Raw genomic sequence first — 19,384 nt, 5'->3', positions numbered from 1 at the left:
TATATTACTATATATATAGCTTTATAATTTTTGCACTTCTGATCACTGATTCAATTCTGCTAAATAAAGTCGCAGCTCTGGTTTTCTCACAGAAAATAATACGACGCACACAGACAGATATTTAAAGTTCTGGCTGCTTTCTCGGTCCCCGTCTGATTTGTTGCTTATTTAAATATTATTACAGCGTGACATCAGACAGTCCAGAAACACACATCATGGCTAAGCCGTCCTGCACTATCAGCAGTTGCAGCCTGCGGCACAATGTGATCACACTGTAGCACGTTACAAATCTATGTTCCCATACAGAGGCCTTAAGTCACCGTCTACTTCATCTAGAACAATCATAACATCAGTTCCCTAATGTTATGATTGTTCTAGACTAAATGAATGATGATGCAGCCAGGACACAACGCATACACGCTGCAGCAAAAATATATTCTAGTTCTATTTTTGTTTTGCGACGTTAAAGTTTATAGCATCACTAGCACCAGATATGACAGACTCGAACTTCCAGGACAATGAGATCATGTTCCCAAAGCAGCTACCCACGCCAATCGACCTCACTTGGAAAAAACATTTAAAGCAGAGTTCAGAAAGGTAATTAAAGGTCAGACATATTAGAACTTTCATATAATATTGCACGGTAATATCCTTAATCAAGCTTCATCAAATGGAAATGATGTATGTGTGTGTGTGTGTGTGTGTGTGTGTGTGTGTGTGTGTGTACTTGTGTAACTGAGTCAATCAAAGTATCAGTAATTGGAAAGAATTTGACTGGCAGCCCAGTGAGAATGTGAGAGTTGGTGTGAGTCATACCGCATGCTTGTGCCATGCTAACTTCAGCTTATAAGGACAAAACTCTGAGGGAGAGAAACAGGCCCGAGGGCAGAAACGGCCAGAAAACCCTCTGAGAGAGGCAAAAAAAGGACCACGACTGTTTTCACATTAAACTGCAGTCTGCAGGCATCTGCGCGTGTGTGTGTGTGCGTGTGTTTGTGTATGCGTGTGGAAGAGAGAAAGGTTGGCCACCAGCAGAGACACTTCACCTGACCAAGAACCATTTCTCAAAACCCTCACCTTGCGTGACATAACCATTACGGGGGAAACCCGAAGACGTGTGTAGGTCCGTAAGAGTTTGCTGGTTTGTATCGTGTTTGGTTGCGGGGGGAGCTGATCTTTGATTGACAGGAAGACGTTAAGCGCTCATTATTATGCAACAGACCTAAACATGATGTCAAGGACTACAGGGTTTACCGGCCCCCACACCAGAGCGCTACTTCCTGAAAGAAAGCTCTGAAATCACCTCATACTGAAACCACAAAGACCCTCTGTAGTTACCACCAAAGACTCGCCTCCCTATGAACGGACATTGCATCTTCTCCCTCCGTCAGATCAGCCCTGTCTCTTTGTCTGCTTCTCAGTCCGTCTGTTTCCGGGTGCTGAGAGCCGTGTGTCATGTTACCGTGGAGATGGGTGGTGTAAATGGAGCCATTTGTCGACATGACACCCCGGCTCAGAATTCCCTCCTCTGGAGCACAGGAGAAAGACTCCTGAGTTCACAGGAGTCTTTCTCCCTCTCTCTTTTTTTTCTCTTCCCCCCCTGAAATGTGTCACTCCCTCCTTCCGTCTTCCCATCCTCTCTATAACTGACGCCGCTGCCTTTACTTCCTTTCCCTTTCATCCGTTCCCGCGAGTGCTGTCGCAAGCACAGAAGCGTGCGCAACAAAATGACCTTTGACCTCTTCGGAAATCTTAAGACGTACAACATGTCCCTTAAAGCCACTAAGGAGCCTCGGGACTTCTTTTTCCTTACCCCACTGTGCCCCCATAGAGCCACCCGCGGGCGCACGGGGAGAAGAAGCACTCCGCCACAGCGTGATGGAGCTCCTGTGCCGATGCCAAGCGGGCGTGTCGAGAGGCACAGGCCCCCTCGGCATCTCTGAAACCCTGCAGGCCGGAGGAGTTCCTCAGGTCCAGCACGAACACTCGGCCTGAGAGGAGAGGGAGGGAGAGAGAGAGAGAGGGGGGAGTAAGAGGAAGACCTCTGAAACCTCCTATCTCCTCTTATTAAACTCTTATGCTGAACAAGGGCACACGGGTCTGACCAGTGAGTTTCTGGGTCTGCAAGAAGACACCTCGCCTAATTCATAAGTGCTTAGTGAAATGGGATCAAATCTAAAATCCTTCACCTTTTCTGTCAGAATTGAAGACAAATATATTTTGAGACATTTAACTACAACTGCTAGTTTAAAATAATGAATATTATTATCGAGATTATCACCGCAGGAAATTCCAGGTCGAAGTAGATTCCACGATAGATTCCATTCCATATTATTCCATAATGGATATAATTAAATAAATAACAACAGCAACAGACTTCAGTGCATTGGAGCAGATTTTGACGTATGTGGTATTGGCAACAGGGGAGATTAATTTATCACCTCAATGTCACACCACCAGACCGAATCGGAGGATTAATCCTGGACTCTAATTTGAATTCATATAGAAATAAAATAAAATTTCAGATTGAAATAATACCATCAGTTGCTGTTCAGAACCACTAAAGCAAATGTTCATAACTTCTTAATTAACTGACAAGACATTGGGATTAATTTGTGTCTTCACAATGAATGATCAGGAATCAGGAACAATTATTACCAAAATATGTTAAGACATACAAGGAATTTGACTTGGCGGTTGGTGCATAACATCAGACAGTAAAATACAGAAAAATTGTATTCTAGTAGAAAAGCTTAAAATATGAACTTACCGTCTGCGTTGACAACAGAAGTCCCCACAAGACAAGTCAGGCATGCAAAGAGCAACACTGTGCTCTTAAAACCACCCAGCATCTTGTTTTTTGGCAAAATCTCACTTTTTTATGTTAAAAAAAAACGTGTCCAAAACTTCTGACCGACTTGATGTGTTCACGCAGACTGTCCGAGGAGAGCAGCGAGGAGGCGCTCGGTGAGGAGGGAGGGTCACACCGGGGAGAGAGACCGACTAGCGAGGCGCAGTTTGTCTCCCCCAAATAGTCGCCCTCGCGAGCAGATGAAGCATCGGTGAGAAAACTCGCACGTCCCCGTCAGTAAATACGTCACAGATCAAAATCTCTCCGGGTGGGCAAAGGCGGTCAGATGGACTGCAGGATTGCTCCTTTATAGAGAGGGAGAGGGAGGGAGAGAGAGGGAGAGGGAGGGAGGGAGAGGGAGGGAGATGTGGCATGGAAAGCCTCGGCTAAATGTCATACATGTGAGGTATACACATGTGTATTTGTGTTTGAGAGTAACATACTGACACTGCATCGCTATTTAAAGACAATTTAACATCCGACGGCTAAACGGGGGCCTCAGGTTCAGAACACTCAGCAGAGTTGATCCTTCGTGCTTTAAATCTTAATTAAGGTGAGTTGTCCCCTCTGCCAGGCCCTACTTCCCTCTATTGGACGGTGTGTGTTAATGTGTGTGTGTGTGTGTCCCGTTGGGTGAGGGAGACACACATGGACCATAAAATTCATCACAGCGGGCACATGCGGCAATGAATGAATGAACGCATTTGTCCAAACATACAAATTCCATGTGCATTAACAGGAGAGTTGTAGATTGGCACCACAAGGCCCATTTAGATGTTATGGTATGTTCTGCAGCTTTCGAATAATTGAGAGAAAATGGAGATTTGATCATTTCATGACACCTTGGAACCAAAGTTTAAATAGGTCTTAATTGCGTAAAAATTCTATGGCGTTCTAAATCATGTCTGTGGATAATTATTTAGTGTGTAAACAGCATTTCATTGTTGGAGTTGATTCTCTGTGTTGCAAATAATAATAGATAAATCTGATGGTTATTTTTCTCCATTATTTCATTGTTTGATAGGAGAACCGTCCCTCATGATTAGCCAAATGTCAAAAGCAAAGGAGGAGGAGAGACGATGAGAACATTGGGATTTTCCTGCTTGTTAAATTAATCATGACTGTGACTTGCAAGGAGAGGGAACAGTTGGAATGATGTTATTTTTCATAACAGTCACACATAAATTCCGCAAGAAGAGACACAACAGTTGGGGACTCACACATACGCATCCCTCTCCATTACTTTCTGTCACGTCCCACCTTTTCCATTTTCATAATTGTCCCAATGGATTCAGATCACGCCGCTGCATCGGTGGCTCCAAATACCCAACCAATGTTTTTTTTTCCATTTGGGTCACTCTTCTCTGTGTTTCTCTGCCCTCGTGAACCTCTCATACTTTCACCTCCCGTTCAGCGGGTTTGCATGAGGGAGTTTTAGGTGGGCCGGGATCCTGACTCACGCTATGGGGGGCTATTTCTGGAGAGCTCGTATAGTCAAACAGTGGAGCGCGATGGCGTGGAGGAGAGAGACAGTGATTCACGCTTTCACCGTCTCGGATAGAGGGGCGAGAATTATGTTTGCTGCAGGTGTCCTTCACACAGGTGTGTAATCTGACAGCACACACATCCCATCAGACAAGTAAACACACACACACACAACCACATGATCTGACTATGTGTGAGACCAGTGACTTCCCATGTGAGACACGTCCTGTCAGAAAGAGGTGTAGTGCAGGTGTGTCACTGACTCAGAGGAAATGATTGGTCATACTGGTGGAGCCCAGGGACAGAGGAGGGTACGGGGTTGTCACCATGGCAACAGCCTGAATGAGAAGCAGGGGGGGAGGGTAGGGGGGGACAAAAGAGGAACGGCTTCCAAATCCAAGAGTTGAAGCTGCCAGCAGGGAAAATTGGTTTTGGGGAAAGATGATTGAAATATAAGTGTGGGTGTGTGGGTGTCACTGTACTTTGAAAAAAAATATCAACCGAAATGTCAACTTTAAATAGGAGAAGGAAAATCTTTTAGCCTTCTGTAAATGCTTTTAAAAATAAAAGATGGTTTGTTTTCCAATTGCATGGCAACACGTCGTCCTTCAGTTCATCTGAAAAATATTTTGGAAATACATGATTTTTTGTGGACAATGTCTTCAATATAGTCAGTGCATGTGGAAATGTATCTGAACCTGCAAATAGACGTGTGTTTTGGCAATGTAGAATTGCTTTATATAGCACTTTTAATAACAGAGTAAACTACACAAAACAGTAAAACATGACCACAGATGGATACAAAATAGGACCTGGAAATAAATACGGATCATGAATAATCGTCTTTGATGGTATTTAAATGCCCTGTATCATCAGCTGGGGGTCCATGAACAGAGGTGTCCTCGCTCCACATCAGTGGAGCCACCGCGATCATCAGCACACATTCAACACCGAGCTGCCAGCCACAGCAGAGTCAGGATGAGAAGGGCACGGAGCTATTCAAAGATCTGAGTTAATGAATTTGACTTTTGATGAGAGATGTTAATTGCCATGCAATGCGGTGAGACTGGATGGCACAAGGATTGCAAATGTGACGCACACAAAATGTATGGTCACATTTGTATTTAATTTGGATTAATTTGGAATGAAGAAGATTTCTTCACTGAAGAAGCTTTAGTTGTGGGTAATTGAGACCCAGGGGGAGTAACCTGGGGCAGGTATTGGGGCAAGAGAGCATGAGGGGAGTTGAAAAAAAGAGTTACAGTTATGAACAGTTCCTTCTCATGTCGCATGTGTATTTAAGAACACAACAATTGCCAGCTAACGATGTGGATTTAACACTGAAAGTCATTGCACACTCCTGTACAGTAGGTGGCGGTATGCATCTATTCAAGTTGGTTAAATTATCAAGGAAAGAGCAGAAGGTACGAGCGGAACCTTAATGTGACTAGTCTTTAGTCGGAACTTTAAAGTGTGACACCCATCTGTTGTGCAGGGGAGGCAATTAATCTATCGGTAATTAAGCAACAATGTCTTCAGTTGAGAATTTGAGAGAGTTTGTCAACGAGCGACTATCTGCTGCTGCTGAAGAAATATTCGGAGTTTTTAGAAGAATCGTCATCGAGTACCAGGAAGAGATCGACCGGCAGCGCAGACTGTTGGATGTTTTATGGAAACCCGAAGTGAGGTTACACAGGATAGGTGAGAACAACTTTGTTAAAAAACTCTGTTGTCTAAAGCAATAAAGACGAGACATTATTCAAGTTTCTTTTTTCAAACCAACGTGTTCTTTAACTTACCAAAAGAACAGTAGGACACGTGATGTTTATGGTTTATAAACACTCGTTGTATTTATACGCTCAAACGTTTATCTTCTATTCCTTTTGTCCCTCCAGAGCTCCCACAGTCACGTGTCTGTAAGGAGGAGGAGCTTCTCTCTGAGCAGCAGCTCTGTCTCCAGGAGAGGAAGCCCAGTCTGGACCAAGAGGACCCAGATCCTCCAGAGATTAAAGAGGAACAGGAGGAACTCTGCACCAGTCCAGAGGGAGAGCAGCTTGAACCGAAGCAGGAGGCCTTTACGTTGACTCCTACTTGTGAGGAAAGAGGCCACGGTGAAGATCAACTTCTGGACTCGTGTACTGATGAAACTGAGAGTGTGGTACAGGAAACATCTCTAGAATACATTTCAGTTGAAAGCACCGCTGTAGTTGAACTAAACAGTGACCACCAGCTTCTCTCTCACAATCCTCATGAATCTGATGACCGAGATCAGAAAGGAGTAAAACTTAGTTTAACATCAAACAAGGAACCAGCTCCTCTGAGTGAGAAGCCATTTTTGTGCAGAGATTGTGGGAAATACTTTCAACATAGAAATAGCTTGTTGGGCCACATGAGAAGAACCCACAGAGTTGATCAACCATATGTATGCAACACCTGTGGGAAAAGATTCTCTCATGAATCAGTACTCAAGGCCCATAAACGAGTCCATAGTGATAAGAAACCCTTTTCTTGTGAACCATGTGGAAAATATTTCAAATGTAGTTATAGCTTAAAAGCCCACATGAAAGTTCACAGTGGGGAAAGGCCGTATTCCTGCCTCACCTGTGGGAAAACATTCACTAAGACAACAAATTTGAATTCTCATACAAGAATTCACAGTGGGGAGAAGCCATATTCCTGCATCACTTGTGGGAAAACATTCACTCAGTCATCACATTTAAAGGCTCATATAAGAATTCATAGTGGGGAGAAGCCATATTCCTGCATCACCTGCGGGAAAACATTCACTGAGACATCACATTTGACGCGTCATGTAAGAATCCACACTGGGGAGAAGCCACATTCCTAAAAGCATTCACGCAGAAATCACTACTGAAGTTTCATACAAGAATCCACACTGGGGAAAGGCCCTATTCTTGCAATACATTCACTCACACATTTGCAGTATCATAAGAATTCAAAATGGGGAGACGTCATATTCCTGTAAAAATATATGAAAGAGGTTGCAAAAATTCTAGTAACTTAGTTTTTCTCCGTTGCTTTATTACATTTCTCAGATTAAAATTTAAATGATCAAAACTACGTGTTCAATCTTTACATCATTATGTCATGTGTGCACATCAAAAAAGCGGTTTCTTGTTTCTTTGAACTGTCTAATTGTCCACATGAGAAGAAGGGTGAAACGTCCTAGATGCAACTCCTGTGAGGAAATAGTCTGAGCAATTTTTAAGATTGAAAAGGCTTTGAAGCTTTCTATAAGGACACAACACAAATGCTGCATTTGAAAGAAACATCTTTTCAGTAATCTCTTCTGACAGGCATAACCATCCAGCCGAAACCCGACTGGATGAGCGCTCAATTGTCATGAATACTTCCAAATTAAGTTACTTTACCGTAATCCCCCAAATCTTTGTTGCAGATTAAGTGAACGTATCCTCCAAATGTTTAACATGTTTATGTTTTTATACAGATTGACATTAATTATACATATATAAATACATATATATAATGTATTTACATATATATAATGTATTTAATATATATTTCTTACTGTACATATCTATTTACTTATTACACTTTACATATGCACATACTCTGCACTTTTTGCTTTTTTGCACTTCTGGTTGGATGGCCGACCCCTCCAACCCCGGACAAAAACTGTTTGTGCCCCTTCCATCTGGCAGGAGGCTGAGGTCCATCAGGACTAAGACCTCCCGCCACACGAAAAGTTTCTTCCCGTCGGCAGTCGGGCTCATCAACAGAGCCCGGTCCCCCACTGCCTGACTATAACACTCCACCGGTCTCTCCCCTTCCCACTGCACATGCCACTTTAACTGCAATTCATCACTTTGTCGTCACTCGTCACTTTACTTGTTTGTTACTTGTTCGTTAGTGCACTTTATGCTTAATATTTTTCTTTTTAACTTTTTAAATATTTAAAATTTTTAACTTTATTCCCTTGTTTTATACTAACCCATAGCCTTATTCTACTAACCCATTAAATTAGCATTTCATTTTACTCTATTTTATTACTTGTGCACTGCTGTCTTGTCTGTCTACTGTCACGCACTAACCGCCAAGACAAATTCCTTGTATGTTTGCCATATTTTGGTAAATAAATGTTTCCTGATTCCTGATTCCTGGTTGGACTATCAGTACAGCAGCCAAAGAATACAGTTTAAAGGCGTTACAGTGTGGTCCCAATGTGGGGAAATCTTTCTCCTTGGAAGAACACAACAATAACCAGCTAACAATGTTGATTTAACGCTCAAAGTCCACACTCCTGTACAGTAGGTGGCGGTATGCATCTATTCAAGTTGGTTGCGACCCGCTAATCCAATTAATAGAGGAAGAAAAAGGCAGCTGACCGGCGATCATAGTAAGAAGCGGAACCTTAATGTGACTGAGGTCTGCAGTCGGAACTTTAAAGTTGTGACACCCAGCCGTTGCTTCGTCTTGTGGCGGTGCAGATAATTCATTTAATCGGTAATTAAGCAACAATGTCTTCAGTTGAGAATTTGAGAGAGTTTGTCAACGAGCGACTATCTGCTGCTGCTGAAGAAATATTCGGAGTTTTTAGAAGTACCGTCGTCGAGTACCAGGAAGAGATCGACCGGCAGCGCAGACTGTTGGATGTTTTATGGAAACCCGAAGTGAGATTACACAGGATAGGTGAGAACAACTTTGTTAAAGAAAACTCTGTTGTCTAAAGCAATAAAGACGAGGTTTTTCAAACCAACGTGTTCTTTAACTTACTAATAGAACAGTAGGACACGTGATGTTTATGGTTTATAAACACTCGTTGTATTTATACGCTCAACCGTTTGTCTTCTATTCCTTTTGTCCCTCCAGAGCTCCCACAGTCACGTGTCTGTAAGGAGGAGGAGCTTCTCTCTGAGCAGCAGCTCTGTCTGCAGGAGAGGAAGCCCAGTCTGGACCAAGAGGACCCAGATCCTCCAGAGATTAAAGAGGAACAGGAGGAACTCTGCACCAGTCCAGAGGGAGAGCAGCTTGAACCGAAGCAGGAGGCCTTTACGTTGACTCCTACTTGTGAGGAAAGAGGCCACGGTGAAGATCAACTTCTGGACTCGTGTGCTGATGAAACTGAGAGTGTGGTACAGGAAACATCTCTAGAATACATTTCAGTTGAAAGCACCGCTGTAGTTGAACTAAACAATGACCACCAGCTTCTCTCTCACAATCCTCATGAATCTGATGGCCGAGATCAGAAAGGAGTAAAACTTAGTTTAACATCAAACAAGGAACCAGCTTCTCCGGGTGAGAAGCCGTTTTTGTGCAGAGATTGTGGGAAATACTTTCAAAATAGAAATAGCTTGTTGGCCCACGAGAGAAGAACCCACAGAGTTGATCAACCATATTTATGCAACACCTGTGGGAAAAGATTCATTCATAAATCCGTACTCAAGGCCCATAAAAGAGTCCATAGTGATGAGAAACCCTTTTCTTGTGAACTATGTGGAAAAGAATTCAGATATAATAGTGATTTAAAAGCCCACATGAAAGTTCACACTGGGGAAAGGCCGTATTCCTGCACCACCTGTGGGAAAACGTTCTCTCGGCCATCATCTTTGAAGTATCATTTAAGAATTCATAGTGGGGAGAAGCCATTTTCCTGCATCACCTGCGGGAAAACATTCACTCAGAAATCACAATTGAAGTGTCATACATCAACCCACACAGGGGAAAGGCCGTATTCTTGCAACACTTGTGGGAAAACATTCACTTGGACAACAGTGTTGAAGCGTCATATTAGAATCCACAGTGGGGAGAAGCCATATTCTTGTAGCACCTGTGGGAAAACATTCTCTCGGCCATCAAATTTGAAGTATCATTTAAGAATTCATAGTCGGAAGAAGCCATATTCTTGTAGCACCTGAGAGAAAACATTCACTTGGACAGCAGTATTGAAGCGTCATATAAGAACCCACAAGGGGGAGACGTCTTAAAGTAAATATTTGGAGCAATTAAGATTTAAAAAGGCGTTGAAGCCTTCTATAAGAACGGAACATAAATGCTGCATTTGAGAGAAAAGTCTTTTGTCACTTGTTCGCTAGTGCACTTTATTTTTTTTATTTTTTTATTAAACTTTGTCTTTTTTAAACTAACCCATAGCATTAGCATGTTATTTTACTTTATTACTCGTGCACTGCTGTCTTGTTGTCTATTGTTATACTGTCTACTGTCACGCACCAACCGCCAAGTCAAATTCCTTATATTTATGACATATTTTGGCAATAAATGTTTCCTGATTCCTGATTTTCATCAGCTAAATGATATGTAATGTAATAACCAGTCATTAAATGTATATCATTTTTTGTCATCCCCCAAATCTTTGTTGCAGATTTAGGGAACATATCTTGCAAATGTTTTGAAATATATATTTGTCTATCTGACAAATTAATTGTCAATCTACGAAAGGTCCTGCAATAAAAATGATGGATCTCTTAAACTGATAAACCCTCAAATGATGTTCACTCGTGATTTCATCCTGCCTGAGTTTTTTTGTGGAAAGCAGTTTTAGAAAAAAGTCAAAAGAAAAAGATCGACCTCCCAATCAAACATTTTCCACTTATGAAAAAGTTCAGAGGTATATTCATATACAGAGTAAAACTATTTGGGCTAAAATGAAAACTATTGTGTAGTACGTGGAAGACATCAACCAAATACCTGGTTGATTGTGGGATAATATTTGGAAACCCAACTTGCAGTTAAACAAGATACGTGTGTAAAATGTATTCTATAAAATACTGATATACAGTGCATCCGAAAAGTATTTACTGCGCTTCACTTTTTCCACATTTTGTTATGTTACAGCCTTATTACAAAATGGATTAAATTCATTATTTCCCTCAACATTCTACACACAACTGGGTGAGTGGGGAGCACGGTCGTCCTCCAATCAGAGGGTTGTGGGTTCGATCCCAGGCCCGGCTAACCTGCATGTCGTTGTGTCCTTGGGCAAGACACTTAACCCAACATTGCTCCTGTAGCTCCGACTACAGTGTATGAATGGTAGTTACTGATGGCAGGTGTCACTGTGTATGGTTCTCCTGTCATCAGTGTATGAATGGGTGTGAATGGGTGAATGATGTCATGTAGTGTTAAAGCGCTTTGAGTGGTTGGAAGACTAGAAAAGCGCTATACAAGTACAGTCCATTTACCATTTACCAACAACCTGCAAATCTTCTAAAAATAAAGAACGAACAAACATAACATGTACATAAGGATTCACAGCCTTTGCCGTGACGCTCAAAATGTAGCTCAGGTGCATCCTGTTTCCACTGATCATCCTTAAAATGTTTCTACAACTTGATTGGAGTCCACCTGTGCTGAATTCAGTTGATTGGACATGATTGAGAAAGGCTTCTCAATCATGTCCAAAGTTTTCTTCGACCAGAAAACCAGAAGTTTTCTTCGACCAGGATACGTCCTTCAACGCACATAAAAAGACTTCAAGGACTGCCTTTTTTAATCTACATAATATATCAAAATACAGCAACTTCCTGTCTCAAAGTGATGCAGGAAGATTAGTTCTTGCGTTTGTTACTTCTAGACTGGATTACTGTAATTCTTTGTTACCAGGGTGCTCTTGTAAATCTCTTAAGCCTCTCCAGTTGATTCAGAAGGCTGCAGCATGTATTTTAACAAGAACTAAGAAAAGGGAACATATTACTCCTGTATTAACTTCTCTGCATTGGCTCCCTGTTAAATCAAGAATATCATTTCAGGTACTTCTCCTCACCTACAAGGCACTTGTTGGTGAGGCACCGTCTTATCTTAAAGAACTCGTAATGCCGTATTGCCCTACAAGGCAGCTGCGCTCCATAGATGCTGGGTTACTTGTTGTTCCTAGGGTTTTAAAAAGTACGATGAGAGTCAGAGCCTTCAGTGATCAAGCTTCTCTTTTGTGGAAGCAGCATCCACTTTCAGTCTGGGGGGCAGATTTGGTCAACTCTTTTAAGATGAAGCTTAAAACTGTCCTCTTTGATGTCGCTTACAGTTACAGCTGGCTCAGGTTTGCCCGGACCAGCCCTTAGTTAAGCTGCTTTAGGCCTAGACTGCCGGGGAATGATCACTTTCCCATTAAATTGTATTATCTTTACCCAGAAGGGTAATACAATAGAAAAATTGTCTTAAAGCTGTATTTAATGGGGGAAAAAATCACGTAATTGCACTGTGTAATGAAACTGCTACTCAAACTACACACTCCAGTACAGTAGGTGGCGGTATGCATCATTTCATGTTGGTTGCGACCCGGCAATCCAATTAATAGAGGAAGAAAAAGGCCGCTGATCGGCGATCATAGTAAGAAACGGAACCTTAATGTGACTGAGGTCTGCAGTCGGAACTTTAAAGATGTGACACCTAGCCCTTGCTTCGTCTTGGCGGTGCAGATTTAATCGGTAATTAAGCTACAATGTCTTCAGTTGAGAATTTGAGAGAGTTTGTCAATGAGCGACTATCTGCTGCTGCTGAAGAAATATTCGGAGTTTTTAAAAGAACCGTCGTCGAGTACCAGGAAGAGATCGACCGGCAGCGCAGACTGTTGGATGTTTTATGGAAACCCGAAGTGAGGTTACACAGGATAGGTGAGAACAACTTTGTTAAAAAAAAAAAAAAAAAACTCTTGTCTAAAGCAATAAAGACGAGACATTATTCAAGTTTTTTTTCAAACCAACGTGTTCTTTAACTTACTAATAGAACAGTAGGACACGTGATGTTTATGGTTTATAAACACTCGTTGTGTTGATACGCTCAAACGTTTGTCTTCTATTCCTTTTGTCCCTCCAGAGCTCCCACAGTCACGTGTCTGTAAGGAGGAGGAGCTTCTCTCTGACCAGCAGCTCTGTCTCCAGGAGAGGAAGCCCAGTCTGGACCAAGAGGACCCAGATCCTCCAGAGATTAAAGAGGAACAGGAGGAACTCTGCACCAGTCCAGAGGGAGAGCAGCTTGAACCGAAGCAGGAGGCCTTTACGTTGACTCCTACTTGTGAGGAAAGAGGCCACGGTGAAGATCAACTTCTGGACTCGTGTACTGATGAAACTGAGAGTGTGGTACAGGAAACATTTCTAGAATACATTTCAGTTGAAAGCATCGCTGCAGTTGAACTAAACAATGACCACAAGCTTCTCTCTCACAATCCTCATGAATCTGATGGCCGAGATCAGAAAGGAGTAAAACTTAGTTTAACATCAAACAAGGAACCAGCTCCTCCGAGTGAGAAGCCGTTTTTGTGCAGAGATTGTGGGAAATACTTTCAACATAGAAATAGCTTGTTGGGCCACATGAGAAGAACCCACAGAGTTGATCAACCATATGTATGCAACACCTGTGGGAAAAGATTCTCTCATGAATCAGTACTCAAGGCCCATAACAGAGTCCATAGTAATGAGAAACCCTTTTCTTGCAAAACATGTGGAAAATATTTCAAATGTAGTTATAGCTTAAAAGCCCACATGAAAGTTCACAGTGGGGAAAGGCCGTATTCCTGCCTCACCTGTGGGAAAACATTCACTCAGTCATCAAATTTGAAGTCTCATATAAGAACCCATAGTGGGGAGAAGCCACATTCCTGCACCGAATGTGGGAAGACATTCACTCAGAAATCAAATTTGAAGTCTCATATAAGAATTCATAGTGGGGAGAGGCCATATTCCTGCATCACCTGCGGGACAACATTCTCTCGGACATCACGTTTAAAGCGTCATATAAGAATCCACACTGGGGAGAAGCCATTGTTGGAGCCATTCTGAATACGGCAATGGGATGGCGCTGTTTTTGCCACCAGCCTATTTAACGCCAGGGCTAATTAGTGCAGGTGTGGCGCACAGCGAGGCAGATAACTTTTGACCGTGAGGCACGGCGGATTGGGAACTGAATTGTTTGTTATTTTTGTTATAAATAAATGGATTGACATATCCGATGTTAAGTTCAGAAGTTTGGAAAGTAAGTTATTTGTATTTTAAGCCACAAACAATTCGCCGGAAAACACGAGTACAAAACAACTTAAATGTGCGCCAACAATTAGTCAAAAGTTTGGCTCAGTATGAGAAAAAGACCGATCAAGTTTAGACGGCACGATCCTTGTGCTGTTTGAGCACCTTGTCTTCGACGGCGATCGGCTGAATGGAAACGCTGTCGCGTGCTTTGGATATAGCGTTAGTCGTATTCTACGGGCGCAGCGCGTCTCACATTGGACAGTGGAGCAAACCACGCAGCCACGGGCGGAGATCGGTGACCGGTAGCGGGGATCGGCGGCGGAGGACGGTGACCGGTAGCGGGGATTGGTAGCGGATGTCGGTGAAACTACGCTGGAGCCTCACAGTGGATAGTGAGGCAGTCCGAACTCGGTCACGACGGAGGTTGGTGAGCGTTCTCACATTGGTCAGTGAGGATTGGACACTACGTCACCAAGTGAAGAAAAGTTGGTTGGACCTGGAACGAGCCGCGAGGTATGAGCAGTTAACACACACGAGTAAGAAGGAATGAAGCAGAGCTGCCTGCAGTTATTAAAGTGTAAACGGCAGGACTAACGAACACAATGTATGGACATTTGGTTTATCGACATTGACATTTTCCAACGAGGACTTGAAATAAGAGACATTTGGGTTTGCAAGAAAATGAAAGTGTTAATGGTTTGTTTTTTATTCTGATGCTCGTTTTCATGATATTGTGAAATATTGCTGTTTCTGGGTGGTTGACTGGAAAACAAGGTAAAATGGATGAAGATCATCAAGGTAGTGAGGTAACAAATGTGTCAGCTGACTTACAAAAGGTTAATGAGGATGAAGCCTCTGTGAAAAAAAGGTCTGTAAAATTGACACAAAAAGTACTGCTTTCCAAACTAGGTGGCTTAGAGACACTAAGGAAATCCAAGTTAAGTAAAGCTGCCAATATAAAACAAACTGTTCAAGGGTTAATGTGTCAGTCTGGTTATGAAGCTGAAATAAAAGGTAGCTTCAGCAAATATCAAGCCTTGATTAAAGACGCAAAAGTTGCACATAACCAACTGCTTGAGTTGCTACCCGTAGATGAAAAGGAAAGGCATGAAACCTGGTTCAAAGCAAAGCTGTTAAGTGTAAACGAATTTTGCCATTGCGTAGAAAATCGTTTTAAGAGTGCAAACAATGGTACTACTGAAACCGTTGCCCTTGAGGATGATATAAAGCCAACGGATAGTGTATCAAATGTTGGTACATCATCATGCACTAAAAGCCGTACCAGTGAAAGATCAAGTCGATCAAGCAAAGCTGCATTGGAAGTTGTACACGCGCAAGCAAAAGCCAGGAAAGCTGCACTCATAGCACGTGCAGCAGCGTTAAAAAAGAAACATGAATTGGAAAGGGAGGTGGAATCAATAAGGAAAAAACTGGAACAGGTGGAAATGGATGCTGAGATTGAAGCCTGAGATGCAGAATTGGCAGTACTGCAAACATTTTCAGATCAGGATGGTATGGAGTCGTACATTGAGAAGCAAAAATCAAAAGAAAGCCCTAACGTTTCTGAGGCGAAGTTTGAAAAATCTACAAGATTGATGAGTAATAAAGGTTTATCTACTGCTAATGTTGCACATGCAGTTGATGACAATTCTACACAACAGATTCTGCAAAGGCAAAATGAAATATCCGAGCTGCTCTTACAACAACACAAAGCAAGCCAACTGCCACCTAGACAACTACCTGTTTTCGAAGGTGACCCATTGAAGTTCAAAATGTTCATGCAAGCTTTTAAGCATTGTGTGGAGGATAAAGCTGCATCTAAAGGGGATTGCATGTATTTTTTGGAAAGGTACACCAGGGGGCGTCCTCACGACCTTGTGCAAAGCTGTTTACATATGAGTGCGGAGAGAGGTTTTGAAACAGCTAAAGCTCTCCTACGGGAACACTTCGGCAATGAAACAAAGATTACAGCAGCATATATGGAAAAGGTTCTCAACTGGCCTGTGGTGAAGCCTGAAGGTGTTTTGTTTCTACAGGACTATGCATTATTTCTACGTGGATGCTATAATGCAATGTCAGATTTGGAGGACATGAAAGAGCTGGACTTGCCGGCTAACCTCAAAACTATTGTTTCAAAACTTCCTTTTAAGTTGAGGGAAAAATTTAGAAGTTCTGCTTGCGGTATTCGGGAGCGACAACTCCGCAAACCTAACTTTAAAGACGTTGTACACTTTGTGGAATATGAAGTAAAAATCTTGTCTGATCCTATTTTTGGTGATATTCAATCTACTGAAAGAGAGAGGCAGGTTAAAAGGGATGTGTATACAGCCAAGCCTAGGTCGAAGCAAGGTAACTTTGCTACAAACGTCTGTGCTGTTAGCAAAGTGCAACGCAGGGACACACAAGAAGGTAAACACAGGGAGAGCAACATCGGCATCAATTGTTTATTCTGTTTGCAAGATCACAGTCTGGATGAATGTCAACAACTTACAAAAAACAAACATCGTGAAAAGATCAACTTCTTAAAGGAAAAGGGAGTATGTTTTGGGTGTCTCAACATTGGGCATTTGAGCAAAAATTGCGATAAGCGGAAAACCTGTGAAAAATGCAAACAGAGCCATCCAACAGCTTTACACATTCACGTCAAACAAGTGGACAAATCGATGAACAGCAGTGGCATCTATCCCAAGGAACCTAAACCAGCTGTAAACCATACGCTTGTGTCAGCTCAGACATTTGGGAGCCAGATCGGGGCCGGTGGTAGTGGAATGCTCTCCATCCTGCCAGTTCGGGTAAAAGCACAAAAGGGCAACAAGGTCATTCAGACTTATGCTTTTCTGGACAATGGCTCGACATCCACATTCTGCTCTGAAGTTCTTATGCGTAGACTTAATCTTACTGGAACAAAGTCCAAAATAGGTTTGTTAACGATGAGCCCAAAGACATCAGTGTCAACATACATTGTGAATGGACTTGAAGTAGCTAGCCTTAATGGAACAAGGTACTACAGTCTTCCAAATGTTTACACACAGAAAAAGATGCCAGTTGACACAGCAAACATCATAAAACCAGAGGACATATCACAGTGGCCTTACCTTGATCACATTGAAATCCCTGAAATTGATGCTACCGTGGAGTTATTAATAGGTACTAATGCTTCAAAGTTGCTAGAACCATGGGAAATTGTGAATAGCCAAGGTGAGGGTCCTTTTGCTGTTAAAACCCTATTAGGGTGGGTGATCAATGGCTTAGGAAAGGATTCCAAAGACAATAGGAATGGCATTGGCTATCCTTCTGTTTCTGTAAACAGATTATCTGTAGAATCACTTCAGCTGTTGTTGGAGAAGCAGTACCAAAGTGACTTCAATGAGAAAATCGCCGACGACAATGAAGAAATGTCAAGGCAAGAGGCAAGATTCATTAAAATAATGGATCAATCTGTAAAGTTAAAGGACGGACATTACATTTTAAAGCTGCCATTTAAAGCCCAAGAGGTAACTTTGCCAAACAACCGTCGTATTGCTCAACAGCGCCTCATTGGACTAAGAAGGAAAATGGAAAGAAATGAGAAATTCCACCAAGACATTTTCAAGAAAGCTTGTGTATTCATCAGTAGTGGCTATGCAGAAATGGTACCACAGGATGAATTGCGTTGTGGAGAAGATAACCTGTTCTAATATACCTCATCATGGAGTATATCACCCACGGAAGGGCAAGTTGCGAGTTGTCTTCGACTGTGGAGCTAAGTTTAAAGGAACGTCTTTGAACGAACAACTTCTGCAGGGTCCGAACCTTACAAGTTCCTTAATAGGAGTGTTTCTACGATTCAGACAAGAACCAGTTGCTTTTATGTCTGATGTGAAGTCTATGTTCTATCAAGTTAGAGTGGCCGACGAAGACAAAGACTTTCTAAGGTTCCTGTGGTGGCCTAATGGAGATCTGCACAAGCAAGTTGAAGAATATAGAATGACTGTACATCTCTTTGGAGCAGTGTCGTCGCCTAGTTGTGCATGTTATGCTCTAAGGAAGACAGCAGAGGACAGTCGGAATGGGTTTTCGGAGGAGGTGATTGACACGGTATATAAAAATTTCTATGTGGACGATTGTCTGAAAAGCTCACCGTCTGTGCAGAAAGCAGTACAGATTGTCCAGGACCTGACTGAACTTTGCCAGAAAGGAGGGTTTCATCTTACACAGTGGATAAGTAGCAGTCGCAAAGTCCTTGAAACAATTCCTGAGAAAGAGCATTCTAAAAGTGTGAGTGAACTAAATTTGGACATAGACCAACTTCCGGTGGAAAGGGCACTGGGGCTACATTGGTGTCTGGAAAATGACAAGTTTAACTTCCATGTGAACTGCAAAGAACGGATGCAAACACGGCGAGGGATTCTATCAGTCACTAGTGCAGTGTACGATCCCTTAGGGTACGTTGCGCCAGTCCTTCTTCCAGCCAAGCACATATTACAAGAGTTGTGCAAAAGGAACTATGGCTGGGATGAAGAAGTTCCACAAACCCTAAAACAGCAGTGGATAAAGTGGCTAACTGACCTGAAAGAGATCTCAGAGTTCCGAATGAGTAGGTGCTTGAAACCACATGACTTTGGAACACCAGTCCACGCCCAGTTGCATCACTTTGCCGATGCCAGCGAAAGGGGATATGGCACGGTAACTTACCTAAGGTTACAGAACAAAGCAGGTCATATTTCCTTTCTTCTTGAAAAGTCCCGAGTAAAACCTCTTAAACCCGTAACCATTCCTCGTTTGGAACTCACTGCTGCCGTTTTAGCTGTTCGAGTGGACAGGATGGTAAAATCAGAGTTACAGCTTTCTTTGTCAGAATCCTGTTTCTGGACTGATAGTACTACAGTCTTGAAGTACATCAGCAATGAAAACAAAAGGTTTCGAACATTTGTGGCCAACAGAGTAGCCATCATTAGGGAATCTTCAGAGCCAGCACAGTGGCGCTATGTTCACACAAAACAAAATCCTGCAGATGACGCATCTAGAGGACTGACAGTCCATAAGCTTTTGAACAGCAAAACATGGCTATCAGGTCCAGAATTCCTGTGGAGAGCAAGAGAAACATGGT

The 19,384-nt window shown here is 42.5% G+C and overlaps 1 protein-coding gene across 1 annotated transcript; it reads left to right on the top strand.

The window, feature by feature from the left end:
- Positions 1-5,740: 5,740 nt before the first annotated feature.
- On the top strand, positions 5,741-15,394 carry LOC120827071 (uncharacterized). The gene is given in 8 exon segments (XM_078081878.1): positions 5,741-6,037; positions 6,232-7,179; positions 7,182-7,279; positions 8,630-8,651; positions 8,831-9,007; positions 9,188-10,295; positions 12,767-12,945; positions 13,148-15,394. Coding segments are annotated over 8 exon segments (3,666 nt in total). The 5' UTR covers positions 5,741-5,865; the 3' UTR covers positions 14,110-15,394.
- Positions 15,395-19,384: the final 3,990 nt, after the last annotated feature.

This window comes from Gasterosteus aculeatus, chromosome 10 (assembly GCF_964276395.1).
Source record: "Gasterosteus aculeatus chromosome 10, fGasAcu3.hap1.1, whole genome shotgun sequence".
Classification (NCBI taxonomy): domain Eukaryota; kingdom Metazoa; phylum Chordata; class Actinopteri; order Perciformes; family Gasterosteidae; genus Gasterosteus; species Gasterosteus aculeatus.
This window is presented reverse-complemented; position numbering and strand designations above follow the sequence as displayed.